Source organism: Podarcis erhardii (genome assembly GCF_964252035.2).
Source record: "Podarcis erhardii genome assembly, chromosome: 2".
Classification (NCBI taxonomy): domain Eukaryota; kingdom Metazoa; phylum Chordata; class Lepidosauria; order Squamata; family Lacertidae; genus Podarcis; species Podarcis erhardii.
In genome coordinates, this window is record NC_138498.1 from 54,285,075 (window position 1) to 54,312,587 (window position 27,513).

At 40.2% G+C, this 27,513-nt stretch overlaps 1 protein-coding gene across 4 annotated transcripts in view; it reads left to right on the top strand.

Moving 5' to 3' along the window:
* The window catches only part of DPYSL3 (dihydropyrimidinase like 3), a 57,689-nt gene extending 34,859 nt beyond the window's left edge, over positions 1-22,830 (top strand). For 2 of the 4 annotated variants that reach the window (XM_081852112.1, XM_081852114.1), the window contains exons 3-14: positions 4,486-4,670; positions 6,660-6,824; positions 7,483-7,544; positions 8,428-8,508; positions 9,176-9,244; positions 12,715-12,835; positions 13,954-14,110; positions 16,233-16,374; positions 17,316-17,486; positions 20,030-20,209; positions 21,290-21,464; positions 22,067-22,830. In XM_081852112.1, the coding sequence (XP_081708238.1) occupies positions 4,486-4,670; positions 6,660-6,824; positions 7,483-7,544; positions 8,428-8,508; positions 9,176-9,244; positions 12,715-12,835; positions 13,954-14,110; positions 16,233-16,374; positions 17,316-17,486; positions 20,030-20,209; positions 21,290-21,464; positions 22,067-22,155 (1,597 nt within the window). In that variant the 3' untranslated portion in view covers positions 22,156-22,830. The remainder of the gene's footprint in view (positions 1-4,485; positions 4,671-6,659; positions 6,825-7,482; positions 7,545-8,427; positions 8,509-9,175; positions 9,245-12,714; positions 12,836-13,953; positions 14,111-16,232; positions 16,375-17,315; positions 17,487-20,029; positions 20,210-21,289; positions 21,465-22,066) is intronic. The other 2 variants (XM_081852113.1, XM_081852115.1) reach the window with 1 other exon arrangement.
* Positions 22,831-27,513: the final 4,683 nt, after the last annotated feature.

Consider the following 27,513-nt stretch of genomic DNA (forward strand, 5'->3'; position numbering starts at 1 on the left):
ATCTGTAAAATATTTAAAACTCACAAATAATTTTTCAAATGTTGTGAGTTCATTGATACAGAGATGTGGGGGGTTTGTGTTTAAAGGTTTCTTTTTTATACCCCCAAAATGTATCCCCAAAAGATGTCTACAGACAACGAGCATTTTATGCTTGTACAGTATGTGTGTAGCTGCACACGCGTGCATCATTGCAACCTGGAAGTGGCCGGAAAAGGGGGGTCAGAGATGTAACAGGGCTCTGCTGATGTGCACAGGTTAGGAACATCACCCCTATGCAAAACGGCCATTGTCTGTCGTATCACAAGCTGCCAGATTTGATTTGAATAACTATTTGGTGTAATAAACATTTTGATGAATGCAAGAGTTGGAATTGCTTCAGTTAAAACTGAACCAGTGTTCTTTGTGTACACAAGGTTGTGTGGGCTTGTAGCCACCCCCTTTAAAAAAAGACATTCTACAATTTGGGCACTTTGGCTTAGAGAAGTGAGTATTAGTGGTATAAAATTTACTCATATGTAAGCACAAAGAGCATGGAATTGTGCACGTATTCAGAAGGACTAATAGAAGATGTTTTGGAGCATATATTTATACATGTATTCCACTTGTCTTTCCATCATGTATAACAGGATGCCCAAAGCAGCTTAAAATCAACATAATTTTCAAAAAATATCAAAATTGAAAACAAAAAGCAAACAGCAGTTAAGAAGAAAGGAAATTTACAAAAAGCTTCAGCTCAAAATTCAGACAAATTATAAGCTTGAATAAAATTGTCTTTACCTGGCATCTAAATGCCACCAGAGAGGAATCAGCCAGGTTCCCTGGGGCAAGGTCCTCCAGAGTCTTGGCACCACTAGAGGAGGCAATGTTAGAGGAGAGGTAGCTCTAGGGGGGTGGACACGTAACTTTTGGGGTGCAGGAGCAAGCTCCACCACTATTGCTCCAAGGTAGAGTGGGAGGTGGGTGGCTAGATTTTGGCATTGCACAGGGGGCCACTGAAATTTGAGACGCCAAGGTCCACCAGGGGTTAGAGGGGGTTTGGATGTGGTAGAGATATCTTTGCTGGTGAGGATGAGGCCTCCACTGTGCCTGTTGAAAGCACAGTGGAGTGCATTCAACTGCCTAAAGTGTTTCTACTAGCATTTACTGTTGTAACACCCTGAAACAGAACACTGTGCACAAGCTGGGATAGGGTTGGTGATGGATCTGCTAGATCCAAAGCAGGCCTGTTTCCTGGAGCTAGCAAAACAAAGTGGAAAATTACAGCCCTTCGGCTTCTACCCTGGCCAGCAGGGCTGTGGATGTGGCATTGAATCCATTGGTTCACTACCACCCCAGCTGCAACGTGGATTGCTGTGTAAGTCCTTCAGGTCAGAGGAAGATGAGATTCAAGCAAGAAGATAGTATTTCTTGTACTGCTATAGCACGATGAACATGCTGTTAAAAATTCTGCACAGAATGCACAAGGCTATGTCAGTGGATGTCCAAATACATAGCGAACTCATTGTCAACTCCCAGGGAAAGGTTTTTGTTTGTTTTATAGAACTTTTTGATGGTGGTGGAATTGCAAAACTCTGGCAAAACTTAAGAACAGTTCAGCAGCTGTGTCCATTATATTTGGGAGTTTTCATTTTTTGCAACAAGTAATTCTAACTTTTAGACCTTAAGAACTTGAGAATTGTTTTTGCATATGGAGACAGGGCTTTTAAAAATATTTTTTTAAAGCTTTCTTTTTACCTCCTATTTATTTACAACAAAATACAAGTTTATTTATTTTTAACTTCCAGACAAAATTCTCATGGAATTAATCGGTTGCAAATAGTACAATTGCTGCTTTAATTTTTGTGGTAGTAAATAGAGGTGGGAGCTTGATATTTTTTCAGTTATTTTTTATGTTTATTTTGGAGCAACCTGATCTCATTATACATTTTAATGGTGTGAATGAAGAGTGATTGCATCCAGTAAAGCTGATGTTGCAGTAAGTTCAGGACTGACAAAAGGAAATGCTTCTTCACACGTTTAACTTTTGGAATTCACTGCCATAATATTTGCTCCAATGCTTCTTGCTTACAGCCACTGCAGTGCTGTAAGCTTGGACGAGGGAAGCTGAGGTTTAGATCCCTGCTCAGCTGTGAAGCTTACTGGGTGAACCTGGGCACCTTTTATTCTGTTGGATGATTGTGGGCACCCTGAGCTCCTTCAAGATACAATATATAAATGCAACGAATTATCCTAATTCATGAAGGTTGGTCTGTGAACAGCTGTGAATAGCCATGCTAGCTGCCCTAAATGACACCATGTTTAGAGGCAGTATGCTTCTCAATTTTGAATCCAGGGGATAAGCAGGGGTTGGCCATCACAAAAAAGGAAATAAATCCCAACAATCTGAAGTCTTGTTAAAAAGATTGGGTTCAAAAAATAATTACAAACTAATGTAAACACACACAGAGAGAGACAGAGAGAAAGAAGGGCAGGATTCACCTAACAAGCCCCTTCAGCAGAAGCACAAGGGGACTCCTGCTTGCACAATGAGACTTCCCCCCCTTTCCTTGTGTACCCCTCAAAATTGGCTCAAATCAGTCAGGAGAGCCCCCAGAACAGCAGAAAGAGGAGAGGGGGATTGTTCTATCTGGCAAGCTGAAATGCTTACACAGATGGAATAGAACAGTGTTGAATTCTACCAAATACAATTTAATGGAATCTAATGACAATTAAAAATAAACAATGCTATTTATAACCAAAGCAAAAGCATACAAATGCAAACAGTGTATATTAGGAAAATAACTGAACAGATGTAGCTCATAAGATATCACAGATCGCTGGAATGTCAAGAAAAAAAAACAAATATAACTTACAAACTATCCCAAGACTCAAAGATATTTTGATATTGGTCTTCCTCATTTGTCTTTACTATGTGCATGAAAACTGTTTGCTGGGAAAAGTAACTGTAACTCAACAAACACGAAGCCAAATGTACAAATTAAGAAAGTAACACCACCTGCAGATACAAAATATAATAATAATAAATATTATTATTTATTCAAAACAATACATTTAAAAACTCAGAAGCTGCCTTCCCAAATGGAGCCTTAAAAGAGCAGAAAACATATCAAGTTACAATAAACTATACAGTGAAGAAAAACAACATAATAATATAAATTCCATCCTTCAAATGATACTTATAAATATCTTTTTAAAACTAATGTTAGAACTGCTTCATAAATGTCATAACTTTCTACATGAATATAATTTCCGTCTAGGAAATTGATTGCATGTACCTCACGGTATGTGATGCACACCATGTCTGTTTCTCCATCATGAGAAGCTTTAGCTTGTTCTGTGATATATACATGTGATGAAACAGAAACATTTGCTAAGTGTGATAGGGTATATATAGGGCACATGAAATTTCCTACATGAAAATGATGTAAATTGTCCAATTACATATATCTAGCTTGCCTTTCCAACATTTTGGTCCATATGTCTTACGATGACACCATATACCAAAAATATCATTAATATTGAAATTCACACACAGTGAAAATCCAATCCATAATGAAACACTAGTCTTTTGATTACCAGAAAATATTTCATGGCTTTGTATAAGTCCAGCAGATGCCCGTATTGTTGGTGCCTGAATCTCTGAAGCCTTGGGAGAAGTACATTCTTCTCTGAGCAGGGTGTTCATGGGTGAAATGACCCTTAGTCAAGCTGAAGCTTGGCTTGTAAACCTTGGGAATTGCTCCCCCTAGTTTTTAAAACAGGAGGCTACTATACTCCATACCAAATGGAGAACATTTTGCTTAATGTAGCTAATCAAAATTAACTGTAAAAAGACAGACAAACCAGCAGTAACAGGCTTCTTTCTAGTTAGTAGGAGCAGAAATGCGGGACACTCACTGCTGCAGCCTGTCTGGAAATCTGGGTCTCTGTCAAACAGCTGCACAAGTGGCAGGCACAATTTGACATTTCAGGGGTACTGCTAAACTCATTCACTTGCTGCCCTTCCTTGTGGTATGACAAATGTAGGAAGGGCTGAGCATCCTCTTCTTGCCCACAGGTGCCAGTCACATAGTCTTCCTACCTCTTTGCAGCTGTTAGGTAGAGTCCTGGTTTTCCATTTTTGGGTTTCCATCAATGTGTGGTTCTTCTGGCATTAGTATAATAATGTATTGAGTTCAGGTATTTGGCTTCTTAAATATGTACTCTTCTAATAGGCAGGTCAAATAAAGAAATGTTTGATGAAATTTACTCAAATCCTAACTCTTTTGCAAAAGGAGTATAAAAAACATATATTTGCTCCATTATTGTAATACTTTACTTTACAGCCTAAAGTAACTAAAATGTATAAGAGAAAGCTGTACTAAATATGCTGGTTTGCTGATCAGTTATGGTGGATGAAAGAACTGTCTTATTGTGGAATAAATTGCACTCAACATTTGTCATTGTAAACGTGTTTATCAGACTGGTGTGTTATTATTTAATCAGGCAAATTGGAGACAACTTGATAGTCCCTGGCGGAGTGAAGACCATAGAAGCCAATGGAAGGATGGTTATCCCTGGAGGGATTGATGTCAACACTCATTTGCAGATGCCATACAAGGGGATGACAGCAGTGGATGACTTTTTCCAGGGGACAAAAGCAGCCTTGGCGGGTGGTACCACCATGATCAGTAAGTACAAGGGTGGAGGAGGGCTCTCTTTGTGACTTCCTCAACAGTTTGTGGGTCTTCTAAACATTACCTTCATTTTTTATTATTACAAAACTTGTTTCTGGTGCATAATATGGTGCTAGGTATAGATATAATGTTAGTTATAGTTAAGATAGGGTGAACATTTTACAAATGGAAAGTACAGTTCATTGAGTGAAAGTACAAATGGAAAGTACAGTTCTACATGCTCCCATCAGTCCCAGCCAGAGTTGTGGTCCATTACCATCTACCACATCAGTCATCCTTTCTGTAGAACATATTGCGGGCTGCCTCAGAAGCTCAATAATTGCCATTACTGGTTCATAGTTGTTTATTTCTATAGTATTTAAAATGTTTAAAAATGCTTGAAAACTGCTCTACTCATTGCAGCTCCATTGGTCATCAGATGTAATGGGTGATGCATATTTATTTTTGTTTTTCCTCCATGGAAATAATTTGGAGCTAGAAAGTGTGTAGTTATAGCAAATGAACTTCAGTAGACTCCAAAGCGAGATGAAGTTTGTGTTACAGCTTCCATGGAAAAATCAGGCTTTCTCAAAAAACTTACTGAAGTGTAAGGATTTATGCAATAACCCAACTTAGCTTCATTATACTGTGAGATTTTTGTTGAAGGTCTTGTTTGCTCAAATATAAAGATTTAATCTTTTATTCAATGGCATTTCAGCAGTTTAACAAAGAATAAACGTGCACAAAATTGTGATTTAAAAATAATAATAGTAGAGCATGCTGCAGAAGACAAATCAATCTCCCAGCATGCCTAGGAAGTAAACTAAAATGGGAGAGCAATTCTTGCTTCTTGTTTTTAGAATGTTCTGGTTCATAGCTTGATGGTTCTGCAGGGTTTTTTTGGCTTATTGAGTCATAGGACAAGTTGCAAGTGTGACTGCAGTTGATTGAAAATGTTTTACTTCCTGCTCCTTCATTTTTGTGTTGAAAGAACTGCAGTATCTGCCGCAGTGTCTGTTGCACTTAATAACTGCAGTAGAAATTGAGGATTACGTCAGGGGCAATAAAAAGGTAAATTAAGCTGCATGTTAGGAAGAAACTTTCTTTTTTTTTTAATGAGTCGTAGTGAGGGAAAGAGATGAGGCAACCTGCTACTACTTCCCGCTCACTTCTTAGCAAAAGCCTGCTAAAAGCACCTGGTATAATGCCAGGAACTATTAATCCAAAGCACAGTGCCTTATTTTTTTATTCTTCCTTCTGGTAAGTGCACTCTAGACATATCTGAGAAATTACAAGCAGTAAGATGAGACATGCTCTCTTGGTTCACTTGCTAGACCCAAATTGTCAAATATGGTAGAGGCTCCTGTGTTGAAAATGCCTGGACAATGACCGCTCTTTATAGTTCTAAAATATTCCTATTTCTGAAGTATCTTCTCTGTTTCTTCTTTACCCGGATTCCTTGCTATTAACTTTGTTGCCTAAGTAGTCCTCTATACCTATTTACAGTGTGCTCCATCACAAAAATAAATATTGAAATAATGCTGCATCTGTTCTTTTGGTGGTGAAAACATTGCCCCAAACAGCATAGTGACTGAGACTTTGAAAAACTGTTTAGCTGGTTTCTGTGGTACATTGTGTCTTGTAGAATGCTAGGAAACAGCATATTTTTTGAAGGATCCATGAAGTTGGCCTTTAGGAGTTCAGGAGTCTTTGGGCTACATAGACTCCTGAAGACTTACTGTATTTACTCGAGTCTAATGCACCATCAAATCTAATGCACACCTCAGTTTTCGGAACCTTGAAACCTAAAAAAGGATTTGCTGGCGAATGTAAATGTGCCATTGAATCTAATGCCCACCTTAATTTTCGCAACGTAATTTGGCCAAAAAAGGGGAAACATTAGATTTGAGTAAATACGGTAATTGTTTAGAAGGAAATCTCCAGACAGAAGGGAAGAGCATAAGACCTTCATTCTTTACTACAGCTTGCTGCCTTTGTTCACAGTTGATCATGTTGTTCCTGATCCCGAGTCCAGCCTCATAGAAGCATATGAGAAGTGGCGAGAGTGGGGTGATGGGAAGGCTTGCTGTGACTACTCCCTGAATGTGGACATCACCCACTGGAATGACAGTGTCAAACAAGAAGTGCAAACACTCATCAAAGAAAAAGGTCCGTCAATGCCAGAGGCCAATCCCTTGTCTTCCCACATTCTAATTGTATGTTAGAATATATAGTGCATGATTCTGTCTTAACAGACATGTGTGCTGAGATTTGTTGGGTCCAACCACAGTTTTCTTACTATCATCTTTGGGCGATATTAATTGTTCCCCAGTTATATGATAAGTAACTCTTGATTCTACGTGATAATTATCTTAGTGTAGAAAATGGCTTACAAATCATAGTGCTGATGTTATTTGGTATTGCAATACCAATACATCAACTGGTTCAATCTCTTTTTGCATGCTTTCTTCCAGGCTACTAAATCAGTGTGATCCAGAAAGTGTCCTCTCATGTTTCTTAGATTTCTATAAGCAGCACTCCGAAAGGTGGCCACATGCCCAATAAATATTTTCCCTTTTCTTAAGCTTTTGACTACATTTAAGATTCAACAGAGCTTTGGCTAGATAACTTCAATGTTTCAGAGAATCAACTAACAGGACAATAAACAGAAAATTTCCCTGTGCTGCTGGCTCTTGCCAAAGATTCCCATTCCATTATGTGTGAGTAATTCCTCACATGACTAGTGGAGTACCGATTTAGAATGACGTGAAGTAGAGAATAAAATCTTATTTGCCAACTTTTCTTCTTATATAATCTTTTGCTTTAGGTGTTAACTCTTTCATGGTTTACATGGCCTATAAGGATTTGTACCAGATGTCAAATACAGAGGTAAGAACTAAGCTGTTCAACTGTGCTGTATGCATTGCTTATCAGCCTTTTTAAAGGGTTAATACTGTGTTTTAATTTGTGGTTTTGAGCCTTCTTGGTGGCCTCATGTAGGACTAAATGCCAGGACAGAAATTATCTTACCAGTAAAAATGTCCATCATTGATTTGTGACAACTATAAAAAGGTAAAGGTACCCCTGCCCGTACGGGCCAGTCGTGTCCGACTCTAGGGTTGCGCGCTCATCTTGCTTCAGAGGCCGGGAGCCGGCGCCGTCCGAAGACACTTCCTGGTCACGTGGCCAGCGTGACGAAGCTGCAGCTGGAGAGCCAGCGCCGTACACGGAAACCCCGTTTACCTTCCCGCTAGAAAGCGGTACCTATTTATCTACTTGCACTTAGGGGTGCTTTCGAACTGCTAGGTGGGCAGGAGCTGGGACCGAACGGCGGGAGCTCACCCCGCCGCGGGGATTCGAACCGCCGACCTTACAATCAGCAAGTCCTAGGCACTGAGGTTTTACCCACAGCGCCACCCGCTGTATAGAACTATAATCTAATACAAATACCGCTCCTCGCCATTTTTTTAATGAGGGCTACACAGTGTCTCACAAGACATCTGATTAAGAGGCAACAACACATGTAAGTGCAGCTAGGATTTATAGACTTCAGCCAGTAGTCCTTTAGTGTGGACATCTAGTTCCTTCTCCTGAGCTCTCACTATTTTTCTTCCTTTATTCTTAAGTGGTAGTTGACTGAATTGGTAGCCCTTTCAAAGTCCAGTGCTAATAACAGTAAATAAAGAAATAAAATCTCTGCTAATCAGAAACATGAAAATGTTGAACCACATGTTTTCTAATGTTGGCTTTCTTGTTAATTTCTCTTTTTCAGTTGTATGAGATATTTAGTTTTTTGGGAGATCTTGGCGCAGTAGCTCAAGTTCATGCTGAAAATGGAGATATCGTTGCACAGGTGATGTTGTTCTATCTTCTCTTTGACCAAAGCACATATTGTAAGCAGAAATAATGTATGTATACTAGTGTAAAACATGACACATTGTACAAATGTATTCTGAAAGAGCCAGGTGGGTCCTTAGATCCCAATCAGGTAGAGATTGTAAATGCCTGAATTAAGTTTTTGTCCTTCAACTGGAAATTCTAACCAGTTAAGTAGGATTATGTTGTCTGAATACTGTATAGTTTGTCTTCTGTCTTCTGATTAATCAGCAGAACTGGTAATGTACCAAAATTCTGAGACTTACAGTAGTTGTGGGCAAGCATATTATCCAGATGTACCTGGGTTTTGCAGATATTTATCAGTGGCTTTAAATCTTGATTTCAGCACTATAGATCTACTATAGTGTTTTGTTCCAAAAATTGTTTTGTAAATGCTAGCTTATGTAAAAGCTTAATAAGTTTTTAAAAAAACTATAATAAGCTGACAGCCAAGGCTATATAACATTTAACTACAGTCATTCCTGTATCAGGATAGGTTAACCACAGTAATCCAAGCTCTGGTAACCACACATTTAGACTTTGCTCTATGCAACATATTCAGATGACTGTAATGTACTCAGATTTACTCCTTAATAACAATTCTTAAATCTGTTTCTTAAATTCATTCTGTTTATATTCTTTAGGAGCAAGCTAGGATGCTGGAGATGGGAATAACTGGCCCAGAGGGCCATGTACTTAGTAGGCCAGAAGAGGTAAGATGTCACTGATGAATCAACAAACACCCTTCAGACAGATTGTTGCTGCTGCACATTCAATTTTGCAGTAGATGGTTTAAGTTCCCAGTGCTAACATGAACCAGTGCAGTTCCAAAAGCAACCGAACTGGGCATTCCATAGCACATTCCTGCAGCTTTGCTTTTTATAGTCTTGAGAAACAAGACAGTGAAAATTAGGGTAATTAAAAGGACTCTCTAGCAGTGCATCTGCATTGTAAAATAATTGTCTAGAAATTTGCCAGTATCTCATTTCTGCTTACAGCTAATATTAGCATCCAGGTTCTTTATTGTTTGGCCTGTTAATCCACATTTTAGTTTAAGGCTGAATTTTATGCTATCACTTGTGGTAATGAGGGTTGTTTTTTTGACAGAATAAACACCCTTCATACATTCCTAGCACTATAGTCAGGGCTGGCCATGGTAGTTTTGCAGCACTAAGAGCAAAGGAAATTACTATGTTTAAATAGGTATAACTTTATACCCATAGGGAGCAGGAATGGTAGGAGCATTACATTTGCACATAATACTTTCATTACTATAATTGTCCTAAAATAGGAAGGTCAGTGTACGTTAAATGCTAACATGCTTCTACAGCTGGCTTTGGAATAAGGTATCTTCCATTCATCTTGGTAGGGTGTAACACATTTTCTCTGCTTACTATATTTTTGTGGTTGGTTTTGAGGATTTTTGAGAAAAAGGACAGGAATTCTGAAACTTATGTAAGTTGTTTGCCCAGGCAGCTGTCCCGAGTCTCTATAGTGCTGCTGCTGTTCTAAGGTTGCTGGACTTCATGGACAGTCTCTTTACTCCTGACTCAAAACTGTCTTATGGGGAGGATGATGTGTTAACCACACATATGGTTTCCTTAGCACACATCCTGATGGCACATGTGGTATGGTTTTTGGACCGCAAGCCTCAGTCATTACCGGATAGTTGCAGCCATGTGGAAAACACACCACTTTGGTTATCTGGAATGTTGCACAAAACAGCCATTCAAGAATATATTATTTGGGATTCCTTTAAATTTCTAGGATAAAGCTACTCCATAATTCAGGGAAATCTGAACATGTCTGGGGTATAATTGAGATTCCGTGTGTTGTAGATTGGCGGGGAGCAAGTTGGCTGTCCTGGGGCTGCAATTCCCCATCACCCTGATGAAGATCTTAATTGCCTATTTCCTCTAGACTTAAAGCTGAGAAGCTACATATCTAAAGCATGCTTCCTTTAAGCATACAAGACTGCACCATACTACTGTGCAAACTTTCACGTTGTTTTTGTATTTGGATGTTAATTTGTTTTTCAAATTTGTAAGCAAATAACTTGTTGAGCACAACACCAGTCTCCTTCCTTGGTGTTGTGCTCTCTCTCCAGGAAAGCAACAGTGCACATACACAGCAGCTGCAGCACTCTTCCGTCTTCCTCCAGCTGGCTGGTCAAGTGTGTAATAAAAGGCATGTCTTAAATCACTTGCTATGAAGCTTTTTTTCATTTTCAGCAGAATTAGTTCATAAAGAATCACCTGCTATATAACAAAATGCTTAAATATTCTCAGGCTGGCTCATAACAGTGAAATAATACATTCTGAACATATATTTCAACAATATTTTGCAAATAGTTCAGTTTTTATCCCTGTGGGCAGCAAGTGATTTTTGAATGTTGCTCATAGCTGCCTTCACCTGTGGAACAGGGAATTGTGGTTTGGAAATATTTCAAACTTATCTTTGCTTGGAGGTTATTTATGTTTTGCATTTTCTGGTGCTTCACATAAACATCCTTGTGCTGAATTTCCAGCATCCCAGCCATATAGCAGTTAGGTCTCAAATAACATTAGATATTCAGATTCTAAGGGGGGGAGGTGCACGTAAGTATGTTACTCTTGGCAAGTCCCTTTACAATGCTGACAGATGGAATTTAAATCATTTCCTCAACAAATTGGCATTAAGTAAGACAGCCCTAAGAATTGTATTCACATAGTCTTGACACTTGGTTAGAGAAGAAATTGTTTCAGCATAGGCAGATGGTTGAGTAAACAACTTTTCAAACTTTGATTCCTCGGTTCCTTTACAAGCTTGCCTAAAGTCGAACCTCTACTTACCACCGCCTCTTCTTACTGTATATGGTTTGTTTCAGGACACTCTTTTATTTTTTCCTTTCCTTTTTAAAATATCAGTATTTAAGCTGTTGGCAGTCAGAAGGTATTTTAGATTATGTCAGGCTGAACAGTGAATGATGTAATGCTCCAAAGATATCTTACTTGCTGAAGTGTTGAAAGTTATAACAGCAAGCAAGATATGAAAATTACAGGCTTCTGATGTCATGGGAGGCAGTAGGGGCCAATAGGAAGGGAAAACAGTCATCATAATTGGGTTGGAACTGCATCCTAAACAAATAACCAGCAGAAAACCATCCTCTTTTCCAGTACAGCCATTGTTAAGTAACAAAATAGACTCAGGCTGCATGCCTTATTCAGTAAATAAGCCAAAGCTTTAGTTCAAAATCAATTTTAATCAGTGAGGGTTAAACTTGAGGACTGAGACATAGGGAGATGAGGAGAAGAGAGAAATTGTTGTAATTGTGGATTGTACATATAATAATAATGAAATTGGCAAATTTTGGGTTTGTAGCGCACAGTTATATGGCTCAGGTGGTTTGATTGGCTCTGCAAGAGATGCATGCTGTTGCTTTAGAACAGCTGCTAATATATTCTCAATGTTAACTGTTAATAAAAATGATATACAATTTATCACCACTAACAAATTAGTGAACTCCATTTTTTCCTTTTTGCTGCTGCTTTGGGACCATTCGTAGCCTAAACAGTCTCTCTGTGAATTATTATATTCATTTCTATCCTGCCTTTCCTCCAGACTGGTACCTAGGGTGGCTTCTGGATAAAAATATAAAAACACAAGATAAATTATTCCTCCTCCTTTCCCCCTGTTAAGTAGCTGACTGCTGTATGGAGCATATCTCTCTATCTAGCAAACACAGGTTTCATTTACTAAATGGGTTCAATAGGGGATACAGGGTTAATGCACAAGCTGAGCTTAGACATAATAGTCTCACATAGCAGGTTGTGTTAGCTTTCATCTTTCAAGGCCAAAACTGCTACTGTGCATGATTTGCAATGTTTTCTATTGCAAAATGCATGAACTACTGTGAAGAAAGGAGTCTTTGGAGAGAGAGGACAGTTGTGCAAGAAACACCCATCACACATAAAATAGAAAGTTGATACTGTGTTGGGTAGAATTTGGAAAGGTTAGTGAGGGAAGCGTTTTAGAATTTAATGCTTCTGCTTTGTTCAGGATTTGAGGATCATTCTTTTCTTGCTGTTCCAAACTTTCTTAAGGGAATGGAAAGGTCATGCTTTGAAGTGGAATATATTGTGTCATGCAAAGTTACTGAACTCCTTTGCTGTTTTCTGAGCTCACAGTCCCTTCTCTGTTTCAGCTGGAGGCTGAAGCTGTCTTCCGTGCGATCACCATTGCCAGCCAGACCAACTGCCCCTTATATGTGACCAAAGTGATGAGCAAGAGTGCTGCTGACCTGATTTCACAGGCCAGAAAAAAGGGTGAGCAGCTGCATCTTTGTTACCTATCCATGTCACCTTACTTACAAGGTTTGCTAGAATGGCTGTAGCCTCAGAATGACTTTAAAAAAGGAAACCAGTATAAAAACACTAGAATAAGGGTAATCATCTTGTGGACTACAACTCCCAGCAGCCCCAGCCAAAACGGGAGGGCCACATATTAAGCGCTCTTGAGCCAGAAGAACAAAAACCAATAGCACAGAAGCAGCCAATTAAAAGAATACAAAAACATAACTGAAATAGACCAAGGGCCACAAAGCTTTCCCTAAAGAAGGTTTTCATGATCCTCCTGAAAAGGAGTAAGCATGGTGGGAAGTGAATTCACTTGGAAGAGGATCCTACCATCAAGGAGGCCTGCTTATTTTAGCCTGCTTACATCAGAAGATAAGGCTCTTTATCAGCTATACCTTTAACACTGTCCTTCAAAGGGTCAGTGCTTTGTTCCGTTCTTCAGATAATTCCTTTTAAAATTTATCCAAGATTCCCTTTGCCAGCTCAATGTCTTCCGTACATAGTCTTTGTTTTTTGGTACCATCGTGGGTCCGTCTTCAATGTCATCAGAACCCATCTATTGAGTCAGTTTATGATGTTAAAATGAATCTTCAGAGTCCGTTCTTTCACTCATTGTGATATATCCTTCTCAGGGTCAATGTTAAATCTAAATAGTTTTAGGATTTGGGGTACATTTAATCTGTTATTTCATCTGGCTGAGGAGGAGAGAGCTGCTCAGCTTGCCATCTTTATCAGTGATGTCACTGCTCCCCTTGGACTAGTTGACAGCATATTTGAACCTTGATTTACCAAGTCCTAGTCTGACACTCTTTTAAGGAACCCTGGGTTTAGAGCTTTAAAGGCAGTCTGATTTGTCCTTGAAAGACCGGAAGTCGATGTAGTTCTTTAAGCATAGGTGATATATGCGATCTGCAGCAGGTTCTAATTATGGCTGCCATATTCTAGAGCTAGACTAACTGAGGATGGCACTAACTTTTATAAATGTGTACTTCTGCGAACAGAAGCAGCTGCAGGCCTAGCTCCCCCTCTCCCCTTCTGTAAAATGTATTGTCCTTGTCCTAAATCTTTGTTGTTATTTTCACCATCAGGTAATGTAGTGTTTGGCGAGCCAATTGCAGCCAGTCTTGGAACAGATGGAACACACTATTGGAGCAAAAACTGGGCAAAAGCTGCTGCATTTGTGACCTCCCCTCCGCTGAGTCCAGATCCAACAACCCCTGATTACATCAACTCCTTACTGGCCAGGTTGGTTATAGCGAGAAAGGGAAATACTCTCTCTTGCAACCAGTCCTATGGAAAATGAATAATAAGATGATGCTTGGAGCTAACATAAACAGGAAAGAAGTGAACTGCACCCACTCAAGTGGGGACTTTCCAGATTCTGTTTATATTGCCTTGTTCATTTGGAGGATTCTGAGGTGTTGCTATTGCAAGTGCACATTTGCATCTGGAATAGCTCATAAGACAACTTCAAACTGAGGACAGCGGTGATGCTGAAAAAGAAGGGATATTTACTAAAGAAATTAGACGTATAGAAAAACAAAAGAAGTGGGTCATTTAGCACTGGTGGGTAGTTAGCTGAACTGCATGTTGGCACAGACCTGGATTAGTGAGCATCCAGAAACTAAAAATAAGGTTTTATATTTGGAAACAGTGAGGTATATTTCAGATTTCAAGTTTGGAAATAGTGAGGTACATCTCACATTTCAAATTGTATGCGTTGACTGGCAACTTGAAGAGAAGACTGAATAAACTAGGTGTGAGTTGTATTAAAACTGACCAACATGGAAAAAATATTTCATAACACATATGAAGTGGCCAAGTCCTGGAAAAAAGGAACCACGCCTGCTTTTCTTAAACTCCCTGCTCAATATTCTTTTGGATATAGTCTTTAGGAGGATCGCCTGCCTGTTAGTTAGCTAGTTTTTAGCAGAACAAATCTGACTGACACAAATCTCTCTGTGTAGTAAAGCAGACATATGGCACCAAATTATTAAGAGGAGATGGAGATTATCATTGGATTAGGACTTGTGTTCTGAAGCCCAGACTGAGGCCATGAGGCTCAGAGACTCTTTGAATCAGAAAATCAGACACAGGGTCCATCTGGAAGGCAAACAATCTCTATAGTTTCCTTTTTTAGTGTTTAGACAAGGCTTTAACCCCCCCCTTTTTTTTCTTAATTACCGTGCATCCTTTCAGCTAAGTCCCCGGCAGCTAGCAGACGCCAGGAAGCAGGAAGTTTCCATGGAACTCTTTGCATAGTCTTTGGTATGATTATTAGGCCATGACCATTGTTTGTTGCTGCCCTCTAGAGCCACAAGCAGATAAATATAATGGACCGAAGCAAATGACTTAGTGTCTTTAGACACTACATGAACTTTGAAACAAAGTTAAGTTAATAGGTTATGCTAAAAGCTTGTTTCATACAGTGGTTGAAATGCTTTGGATTATGTGGGTCAAGGTTTTGTTACATTGCAAGAAAGGGTAGAATAGAAGCAATGTAGCAATTTTGTCATAGATGAAATCTGGATGCCTTTCCAATAAAAGATTCTAGGTGTGGCTAAAGTAATAAAGTCTTTAACTTTACCAAGAAGTAGACAAACCAAGAAGCAGATGCTTTAGGCAGCCAACCAGTTTTATTTCTCTTTCCTTCACATAACATTTTGACAGTATGTCGTTGAAGATTTCACTGCTAGTGGGCAACCTCTTGTGACTCCAGTATCTAATTTTCGCACTGAGAGCTGGTTCTAATCATATGCTGTTCTAAAAAAAATCCTGCTCACATACATTGTACACCCCTGAGCATTATAATGTGGAACCTGTGAACTCCTGCAAGATCATGGCTCCTTCCATGAAAATGAAAAACACTTTCTAGTTTCACGGGAACTGTGGATTCATCTTAACACTGTTCATGTGAATAGACTTGCATCAGCAGACTTTCTTTAAAGCATAGTGTTGGCACTGATCTGTTGTCTGACTCACTTGTCTGCAATCAAATCAATCTGGTGCTAGCTGCAATAATTTTCTTGCTTCATTTTTCAAGAGCAAATAAATCTTCAGCTGAAAAAGGTTCTTGAATAGGTTTAGATTTACAATGATCAATAAACAGTACTGTCTCTGTCCTAGGCTTACAGTCTAAAAGGCATGACACAAAAGGAAAAAAGATGTGGGAGGAGGAGGGGAAAAAGCAATATTGGGCATTGCTACTTAGTCACAAGGTTCTTTTATACATTACTTTTCTAGTTCACATTTATGCTAATTACAGTTCTGTGCCTTTCAGTAAACTACTTGGAGATAAAAGCATTCTTGTACGACTGGACTAAGGGCATGGCTAACCAATACATTTTGTTGCTTGTCTCTGAGCTAGTGGTGACCTCCAAGTCTCAGGAAGTGCACACTGTACATTCAGTACAGCACAGAAAGCAATTGGAAAAGACAACTTCACAGCAATCCCAGAGGGGACCAATGGTATTGAGGAACGGATGTCTGTTATTTGGGACAAAGCAGTGGTAAGAGAAGAGGATGGGGAGGTGGGGATTGATATTACTTGTATTATTTATTCAGTGTATTAGTTGCTTGCCTCACAGAAGTCTTGAAGTGACATAAAAATTTAGGAGCATAAAGCATAATGTAAAATCATAATAAAGAACTATACATTACCATCAGAGCCATACAATAACTTATGATACAGAACCAATAAAACAGCAGCAGAAAAATACCATAGACAGCGATGTCATAATCCATCAAATATATTGGCACCATGTGGACTTTAGCGTGAACGCATTCCAAAGCAGGTAGCCACAAATGAAAAGGCCCTGTCCCTCATCACCACCCTTCAAATCTCCTTCAGAGGGGGGGACCTGATCAAAGGGTCTGTGTAGGTTCTTTTTGGGAGAAACGCTCCAAATATATTGGTTGTGCATTTAAGGTGAATCTGCTTAATGACCTGCTCTTTTAATAATACTAGTTTTATCCAGAGTAAAGGAAACTGAATTATTCAGCTATTGGGAATGAAAACTTCCCTTTGTAACTCATATCCCCTGTTTAAAACAGCTGCATGGTTGTCAGCTTGTTTCTGAGTCCAATTCAGGGTGCTCACATTAGTGTTTAAAGCCTTATATGCCATATGCCCCAATTATCTGAGATTGCCTCCTTCCTTACAGACCCTCTGGGTATTAAGATTGGCAGAGAAGACCCTCTTGGCAGAGAGGACTACCTAGTGGTGGCCCATGAGAGGGCATTCTCTGTGGCAGCTCTTAGGCTGTGGAATTCCTTCCCCACAAAGGTGCATCTGACACTTTCATTATATGGTTTCCAATGTAGTCTGAAGATGCAGCTCTTTATCCTGGCATTTGATACCTGAGATTTGTATTTTTGAGACCTGCTTTATTCCTGTGACTGTAACTTGTTTTACTTGCCTTATCTTTCTTTTATGATTCATACCCAACAGGCTACGGGGAAAATGGATGAGAACCAGTTTGTGGCTGTGACAAGCACCAATGCTGCCAAGATCTTCAACATGTACCCAAGAAAGGGCAGAATTGCTGTTGGATCAGATAGTGACCTTGTCATATGGGATCCAGATGCAGTGAAAATTGTATCTGCTAAAAGCCACCAATCAGTAAGTCTTTTGCTGATCAGTAAGTCTTTTAACTTACTTTTAACATGGCCAGTTTGTGAAGTCAAGCACAGGAATATAGGAACCTGAGCCCTGGACAGCTTTGTCTTCTCTTCATTCTGGGTTGCTCTTTTCTGCTTCGGTCTGCCTTAGGTCACCCACATCCTCACAGAAACGAAGTAGCAAACAAAATGAAATGTATTTCCTTATTTTTAAATAAGGTGTTTAGGCTATAGGGTCAAAGCATTCATCTCTTGAGGGCAAAAAGTTTTGGTCCTGAATACTTGTGTGTTTTCAGACCTTAGGAGGAATTCAATGCAGTGCTAATATCATTTAGTTAGCACAAGCATTTCAGCTTGCCAGACAGAACAATCCCCCACCTGCTGTTCTTGGGTTTCATAGAGTGTATCTTTCTTTTCTTTCTTTTTTAAAATTTATATACCACCCTATACCCATACGTCTCAAGGTGGTTCACAGGATAAAATCAGAATACAAAACCGCAAAATACATAATCACATCAACAAGAACTCAATCTCTCTCTCTCTCTCTCTCTCTCTCTCTCTCTCTCACACACACACACACACACACACACACATATACACACACACACACATTTTAAAAGGACATAGGGTGTCAGTCAACCCAGCTAAAAACAGTTAAAATAATTTTAAAAGATATTTTTTAAAAAAATACAATTTAAAAGCAATTTATTTATTTTTTTAAATAATATTTATTAAAGTTTTCCAATTAATTACAAATTAATAAAACATCCAATTTCAAATCTTTTTCCAATTACATCCTTTCAGGACTTCCCCTTCCCTCCCCCCCTTGTATTCCAAATCTCTCAAATGATCTCAACAAGTTCTTCTCCTCAATTCAGACTTGTTATCCTTAACCCAATTTTTTTTTAAAAAAAAAAAAACATTATTTTCCATTCCCCTAAAATCGGCTTATTCCCACCACGAGTTCCCCACTTTAGAATACCATGTAGATGTATATAGCCTAAATAAAACATAGTTTACGCCCTTTGGATTCCACATTTCCCACCCCCCCTTTTCCCGGTTGCGTTCCCAATGTTCCTCAATGTCTGATATTTCCACGTCTCTCTAAGTCATAGTCCTTTGCCAGTCCTCTTTAGTTTCGAATGTCCAATCATGGAAGGATTCTGTCTCAAAGAGAGGCCCATTTTTTCCATCCAGATTTTTATATCCAGGAGTGAAAAACTCCAAATTATAATCCTTAAGCTTGTCAAATCTGGATGTCCCAAATGTCCCCACTTTTGACTTGGTCCAATTCTTGTTATTTTGTTGTTCTTATTGATCACACTCCTCTTTCTATTTCTTTCTGTCCCTGTTTTCCTGCACAAATGTCCTAATTCCAAAAGTTAGTTCCTTTACAGAGGCTTGTTATTCAGAAACAAAACATTACGTCAAGTTCCTTTCATTCCACAACAGATGATTCCATTGTCTTCTTCGGTGTAGTGGCCTCTGTAGTCATAATAATGTTCCATTTCTGCAGTTTCCCAGGAGATAAACAGTTCAGTTCCAATTTCCAGCTAAAACCACTTGTAATATCCCTCGGCTCCTCTAGGTGGATTGCAAAAACTGAGTTCTCTTCCAGATCGCGTCCATTAGCCCTAGTAACTTTATAATCCTTATTTAAAACAATTTGTATCCAATTTATAACAAATATAACCAGCAAAGTCCTTGTAACATAGTCTCTATCTTATTTTCCGCTTTGACAGCTCTTTGACAGCTGTCAAAACTTGCCTTTCTCCTCTCCAAACTCCGTCATCGATCGCTCCCGGGGTTCCAGGGGGGGTTGTTTTTAAGTCCGAATTCTACTTTCCTCCTCCAGCTCGATCTCATATTCTTCACTCGTGAGGTTAAAAACTTGCCAAAATGATGTTACTCCGATCTTAGTTATCAGATCCTTTGCTTTGACCCTTCTACAATGGAGGGGGTGGCTGACTTCCTTTTTTGCGCCTCCCCCGCTCGCTCCGAAATTTTTAAAATTTTTGTCCCTCTTTTTAGTCCAAGTTCCAATTACTTACGGGTTGTTCTTTTAGGTCCGAATTTTCAAAGGAAAAAGCCAGCGCTCTCCGCCGAATGGCATGCGGCTTCGCACGGCAGGGATAGCAGAGGACTCAAAACACCACGCTTCTCCCCGGCACCCGATCCGTAGCCTTTAAAAAGGCTCCTTCACGAGTCGGGAGGGCGCTAACGGTGTCAGCCGAGTCTCCATGTCCACGGCCCCCGTGGCCGTGGTTTTTAAGGGTCCCCGCATCGCCGATGCGGTAGGACCCAGCCCCTGCCGTGCAGGCTCCCTCCGGAGCTCGGAGGGAGTCCGCCATTCGGCGATGGCGCCGACCCGGAAGCCTCCAATTTAAAAGCAATTTAAAATAAGAAGCAGTATTCTGATGGGCAGCAGCCAGGTGGCTAGAGGCAGGAGTAGGCCCGCAGGGTAGAGGGTATCTGTAGACTTGGCACTGGTTTAGGTGGGCTGGTGGTTTGATGCATAATGAGTCTGACTCCAATGTGTTGTAGGCAGCGGAATACAACATCTTTGAAGGAATGGAGCTACGTGGAGCCCCCTTGGTTGTCATATGCCAGGGGAAGATAATGATGGAAGATGGCAACCTTCATGTGACACAGGGGACAGGACGCTTCATTCCTGGCACCCCTTTCTCAGACTATGTCTACAAGCGCATCAAAGCAAGGAGGAAGGTAAGATAGAGAAGCCCAGTATGTAGGGTTTTAATGATGGTGTCTCTTCCTTCATACTGCTTTATGGCAAGGGAACTGTGCACCACAGCTCTTTCCCATGCTGTGAATATACTACCAGAAGCCCTGAGTCACATGGGTGTAGCCAGCATTGTCCTAGTTTCTAGAAGGTATCATGCTTATGTTGGGTACAGCTGTCATGTGGTCTCCTCTCTTACAGCCATGAACTTCAGACATTATCTTTGTCATAGAAGCAGCCATAGAGTAGTAGCTTCTACAATTGAGAAGGGACCCTTTCTGTGTATCATTAATGAGAAATGCATGGCTACAGTTCCTTCCTCAGAGAGCTTCTCCTTATTCAGGTTGCCTTGCTTGGTAGCATGTTTTCACTGTGTTTACGAGACCAAAATCTGTAGTAAACCATCATATCACTCCCACCCTTCTGCTAATTGTGGATGGGTGAGATGATGATGGAGAAGTCTGTGAAGGCCTCTGCACTGACAGTTGAGCAGACAGTTGAGGGAAGCCAGGCCTAATACAGGGGTTTTCAACCTTTATTGGTCCACGGCTCCCTTGACCAAATACATTCTTTATGCGGCACCCCTGTGGGGCTCAGAAGCCCAGTTATGTCACCCCTTGTCTGCAGAGCTGGCAGCCTCTCACCCTTTTTCGAACACCCTCCCTTGTGAAATGTTCCCTCAGCCTCCTCTCCTCTTCCCTCTCCTTTGGAGTCCTCTGGGCAGCCGCTGCCGCCGCCTCTGGTTTCTGAGCGGCACCTCCTGCCCCAAAGAGAGGTGTCTCCTCACATTGCCCCACAGGGACCTGGGAAGCACCTCGTGACCAGCCCAAGAGGCACCCTTTGCCTGGGGAACTTGTAGCCAGAGCTGCTGCAACAAACAGCTATGCAAGCCTTTGGGAGGCAGAGACACAAGAGGCCATCAGAGGAGGGAGGGAAGGAAGGAAAGAGGGACAGAGGCCAGTGTTGCACCCCTGACCACCATTCAAGGCACCCCAGGGTGCCATGGCACACTGGTTGAAAACCACTGGCCTAATACATTGCTTTTTTCCTCTTACCTGTGACAGATGGCTGAGATGCATGCTGTGCCAAGGGGCATGTATGATGGGCCTGTGTTTGACTTGACCACTACACCTAAAGGGGGCACTCCTGCAGGCTCTACTCGGGGATCACCTACCAGGCAGACACCCCCAGTAAGGAATCTCCACCAGTCTGGATTTAGCTTATCGGGTAAGCTATCGGGTAAGCTATCTGTTAAGCTGATTGGGTGAGAAGATGGTACATTGATTGCAACACCTCTAGGCAGAAGGCAAGGGAAAAGGTGCCACTGGTATTTAGTACAGCTTCTCTAGCTGCAATAAAATCAAATTCACCCAGCTGGCAGGTTTGAGATTTGTTTCATTCTATTAGGCGGAGAAGGGAAGGGGACGTCTTTTCATTCCATATGCTTATTGTAACCTTTGTCAGCATTTATGCGTTAAGACCACTAGTGGATTTCACACACTAGATTTGTAGCCACCTATTCATATTATCAGGGATCTCAAATAGTAGGAAAGTTAAGCCACACCAGGTGCCACTCTTTGCTGTGGAATGGTTGACTGTCACCTACTTTTTATATGATTTACCGCCGCTTCTCCCTTTATGGTGAGCATAGATATTTCTAGAGATAGCTAGCTAGCGGTATCTGTGCCAAAACAATTGCGTTCTAAGATTTTATGGTTGACAAGAAAATAGCCTTCATAGCAGGTCTTTCGCTGTATTACTTTTTCTTAGCCCTGTGAAGAAAAGCACCTAACTTCCTTTTCCTGCTTTTCCCCCTCTTTCATCTTGTGTATGCCCTGCAGGTACCCAAATTGATGAAGGTGTTCGCGCAGCAAGCAAGCGCATTGTAGCACCTCCAGGAGGCCGCTCCAATATAACATCTCTGAGTTAAGCACCCAGTACTCAGGGAGGGGAGAAGGGGGGGGAGAAGGGAAGGGGGAAACTGTTATTTGAGGAAACTAAGCAATGGTACCTTGATATTTAAGAAGGAAAGAGCAACCTGAAGAAGCGTTCAGATTTTGAAGAATCAATAAGCCTCAAGCCTTATGTTTCATAAATGCTACTCGCTACCTAGCTTTAAAAAATATTGCGGGTTTTCTTTTCTGTTTATTCATAGCCTTAATATCCCCCCATTTTTTTTTTACATGCATGCAAATCTGACAGGTGACTAAGTTAAGAGTATGTAATTGTACATGGTGAGTGCTTGTGTGATAACACATTGTAAGAAGGGGATTGGATTAAAGATGGGAAACTAATGACATGAGCTGTTTATTTAGCCAGTTTACTTGGGCAGAATCAACCAAGGAGTTTTAGTGTTGGGGAAGGGTGGGGGCAGAAGGTGGTGGGGCAGGTTAGTGGGAGGTGGACGGGGGGCAGACCAAGTAGATCTGTGTATTGTGTCCATGTTCTTCTGTTTCCACTAAATTCAGACAAGACATAGTTGCCTCAGAGCACTACATGAGGCCATTGGAAAATTCAGCCATCTTTGTAATGGCTCTGTTGTATCACCTTCCTGTTAGAGATTTTATTACTTTGTACATTTTATTGAATAAAAAATGGAAAGGCATGGTTTTTCCCCCCCCTCCTTGGCTTGTCAAGGCAAAGTAACAGTTTTTTCCTCCCTCACAATTAATTTCAAGTTCTTGGGGTGGGGGTAGGGGGAAGGATATCACCCACTATGCCCAGTTTGTACAGGACTGAACTTCTTGCCAAATCCTCTTTCTTTCATATCACACAAACTGGTTAGCGAACTGGAAGTTGTAGCATCTCCTCTCATGAGGGCTGTGACTGATTTCCATTCTGCTCTGTAATCATTAAGGGCTTTTTGAATCTCTGTGGCTCTGTTGATTGATTGGATTTATATACTGCCCTTCATCTGTAGATCTCAGAGTGGTTCACAGCATAAAAATACAAGATAAAAACACAAAATACATAATAAAAACAAAACAAACCAATAACCCCCAACCCCCTCCCACAAACACATTTAAAAGGATTTAGGATGTTAGTCAGCCAAAGGCCTGGTTGAAGTGGAATGTTTTCTCCTGGCACCCAAAGGTGTATAATGAAGGCGCCAGCAAAACCTCCCTGGGGAGAGCCACCACAGAAGAGACCCATTGCCACCCTCCAGGTTGGTGTTAGTGGCATGCCTGCATGACCACTTTGAAGATAGGTGAAGCTCTTCTCAGTGTTCCTCACATTCTCCATGTCCCACTCTTCAGTGCTGTTCAGTACCATGGGTTGGCAACAGGGATCTGCATGGGCTCTGCATTCCACACAGGGGTAGTTGCCCATGAAAAAGTGTATTTATAAAGCATCTACTTAATTTGCTTTCAGTTCAGTACACAAGCACCAAACAGACCATAGAATACTGCTGATTTTATCCATATTTACACCAAAATACCTTTTGACAATATCACTTTCTCTATTAAAAAGTGCCTTGTCAAACATTAATATGTGTCTGGTAGATTTCAGTCAGGTATAAACAAACACAGCATCTATGTCAGAGAAGTGGCCGCAAGCTTCCTTCAGTTTCAGCTGCAATAATCATGAACATTAAGTTATGTCGGATCAAACCAGCTGAGACCCTGTCTTTCCACAACATTTGATAATATAGCCTGCGCAAGAAACAAGAAATGTGCTTGTAAATTAAAGGAGGCCCAACACAATAGGTTTACCTGTCAGCTTTTGGACTGCCCTTACCTGGCACATTAGAAAATGGCAAGGAGCAGTTTTGTGATTTAAACAGATAAACTTCACACAAAGTTAGCTGATAGGCTTAAAATGTGGAAGCTGCCTTGTTTTAGGAGAACTGAACACAACTGGTGAAATTCACTTTGCCCTATTAACCTTTAGTCCATCAGCACAAGCATCTCAGCTTGCCAGATAGAATAATCTCCCCTATCCTTCCTCCTTGCAGTTCCACAAATGAACTATGATGATAAAAACTTCCTTTGCAGAGAGCAAGACAATAATGTGGATTTTGAGTCTCTTAGTCATGGCCTTGTTCCACATGATTTAAATGGATAATTTTGTTGCATGACATTGGGCATGGTGAAGATGGAACATAAGAGTGTTTTTAAGGTAAAGCACTGTAGCTAGTATAACAACATTGGAAGAGGCCTCTGTCATCTATGTGCCCAGTCTGCTTGGTTTGCTTTTCTGGTTCCTGGAGGAAACACATGAGCATTACTGTATCCTGCCGTCTTAACTCCAGTCTTTGCCAGTTTTGTGCGTAAGAATATCCTTCACAGCAGGCTGCATGTTCAAATAACATCCTACTTAATAGCTGTTAAATTAATATAAGCTAGAAAAATATTTCATAACCAAAGGTATAATATGGGCCCTTTGTAAATATGCCAAATGACTCTAAGGTAGACTTGACTTCTCACATTGCCTAAGGTGCACAAATATGTATATGTTGTCAGTCACATTTCTATTTCGCCATATCTTTGGTATGCTGGAGTAACCTTTCCTTCTGTACCTCTGAATATAATAATCTCAGTCACTTTCCATTTTTTCTTGGTTGGCAAGTTGACTTCACCAGTGACATCTGTGGTCTGCTAGCACATACTTTGCCTGCAAAACATCCCATTCTATCCCTGGTATCTCCAGGTAAGACTAGAAAAGGTCTATCCAGAACAGGAGAGCTACTGTCTGTCAACGTGGAGACAATATTGAGCCAGATGGATCAATAGTCTCAATAAAAGACGGCTTACAGTGTTCCTACAATAGTTGCATTATTCCCAAATTGCCACAAGATGGGGCCAAACTACAAATAATGGAACACATACTGTTGAGCTGTGGTTTGTGTAAGACACTATGGAAGACAAAACTACACACTTGCTTGTTCTCAGAAATCGGATTGTGTTTTAAGAGGAAGAAATGTGATGAGAGATGGGAGTCAGTTTCTGCAACATGGATGAGAGCATACTCCTTTCTGTGTCCACAATGGACTTTTCACAAGTGGAAAACTACATACTGGCAGCCACCTCATGTTCATACAATGTAGGTTTTGTACACATTTTGAATCTGCAGGCTGCTTTTTTATATTTCTTTTTTAATATTTTCTAGAATTGAACTTGATTATATCCAAGCACCTGTCTTACAATTGGCAATTCTTACTAGCTTTAATGGAAGAGGGGTAAATATGTGCATTTTCACAGACTGGCATTAATAAGCTTTAGAAGTGCTTCTAAATGTGATTCATGGAAGACTTGTGAAATGACAGCTGTACATCTTCATTTGTGGCATCCCCCTAACATCAAACCATCAGCATCACAGAGCATACCTTACAATAAGTTACCTGTTCAAATGAGACTAATGCCACTTCTGGCCACATTCTACTGTGCTCTGTGGATGACAGCACCGACCTAATACTCATCAGATGTGAACTGAACCTTCTGTAATTCACAAGAATAGATTCAGCTGATGAAAATTTCAGAAAATCAATGAGCTAGTCAAGGATGGCCATTGTGACAAGTCAGCCTGAGAGCAGGTGATCTATATGCAGGTGTGGATCAGTCCAGAAACTGACAGCCTCTAATTCTTCTCAACAAAAGTTTTAACACAACATGGATATCTTGATTGCTGTTTGCAATTGTCAGTTAACAAACTTGATGACTTTTTAACATAACAGATTGGTTGAGACTTTTTCCTGCCTTTGCGATTTGAGGTAAGTTTTTGCAATCTGGGATAAAAAAAAAAGGATGTCATCAAGCTTTGAAAAATACATAAAACTGTTATTAACTGGAGCTCCAGCCAGCAGTGAAAATCAATCAGATGTGTGATCTCCCCAACACATCAATGTCACCTTAAGTACTTGGAATTTGAAGGTTAGGAACATTCTATTCCTTTCTGAGAGTTGTTTTACAACTGCATAAAAGAATAGAAAAAAACTGAAAGATCCTATTTGTGAGAATTTTATCTAAGCTTCAAATAAAATGAAAAGTGGCCTGAAAAGGGAGGGGGTGAAAGAGAGCTCAGATTCCCACAGAAGCTCCCCTACAGAGTCTCTCTACTACGATGATACTTGAGCTTTCACATACAACCAGACACCTGTTGAGTATATTACAAATGTTGGGGACAGTCTAGCAGGATGTTCTTTGCAAACTGCAGTGAAAAGATATGGGGCTGTTCAAGAGCATGGATTGTCTATATAGTTAGTTTAGAAAGGTGCCAGGCAAACAATCTAGGGCCTTTTAGTCAGGGTTATTGTTTTCATTTGTTACTATGTTCTGTATTTTTATATGGTAAACTGCCCTGTGATTGTCACATGAAGGGTGGTATAGAGATTTTATAAATAAAAATAAGTAAACTAGAATGTGGCAATTACAATGTAAATTAACTTCATTTTAAAAATGAAGTTCTATTGCCAAAAGTTACAATGTAAATTAACTTCATTTTAAAAATGAAGTTCTATTGCCAAAAGTTCCAACTCACAGTTTATTGAGCAACATTTAATTCCGCCACTGTCCAAAGTGTTGTGTAGAACATAGGGCAGGGACCCTGCTGTTTGATCATAACCCTCATTAAATTAAGAAGATAGCAAGCAGGAGTTGGCCATGGAAGGAAATGCAGGAGAGGAGAATGACTAGTGCTAAGATGGTTTGGCAGAGAGTTGGGTCTCACCTTTATAATACAACTAAGCAGGTTTGCTGCTATTCTGGCTTGCCTTACAGGAAGATCCATGGCTATATGACATCCCCTCTTGGTCACACCTTATCCCCTTAGCTACCTCATCAAAACAGACTCCGCAAACCTCCAAATTTATTGAATGGGACAAGTCTCTCTTACCTATCCAACAGACTTTTTAAATATGAACATTTAATTAATTAACACAAGTTTTTATTTTTATAAAAAAAATGCAAAGGTAAAAAAGAGTCAATGCAGTGTTAAGAGTCTTATAGAAAGTTTAATAGACCATGTTTATAAAATGGAAGAGAAGAAAAGTGCCAGAAATACCACTTGTGTATTTTCATTAAACCTGACATAATTACTAACCTGTTAACATTGATAATGAGCAAGCTGTCTTCGCAGCCCATTTCTATGCAAGACAAAAGGATGAAGCCTAAAACCCAATTGCTTACCATTGTTAGATATGTGACTATAACCAGATTTAATGCCTCCTATTTATCGCTGTGCGGAAAGCTATCCAGGGCAGACAGTGCATAGGCAGCCATTTTACTGTGACATGTTGAATAACTGTTTACCAGTTAAAACTTTTCATGGGAAGGTTATTGCTTGAAAGTGA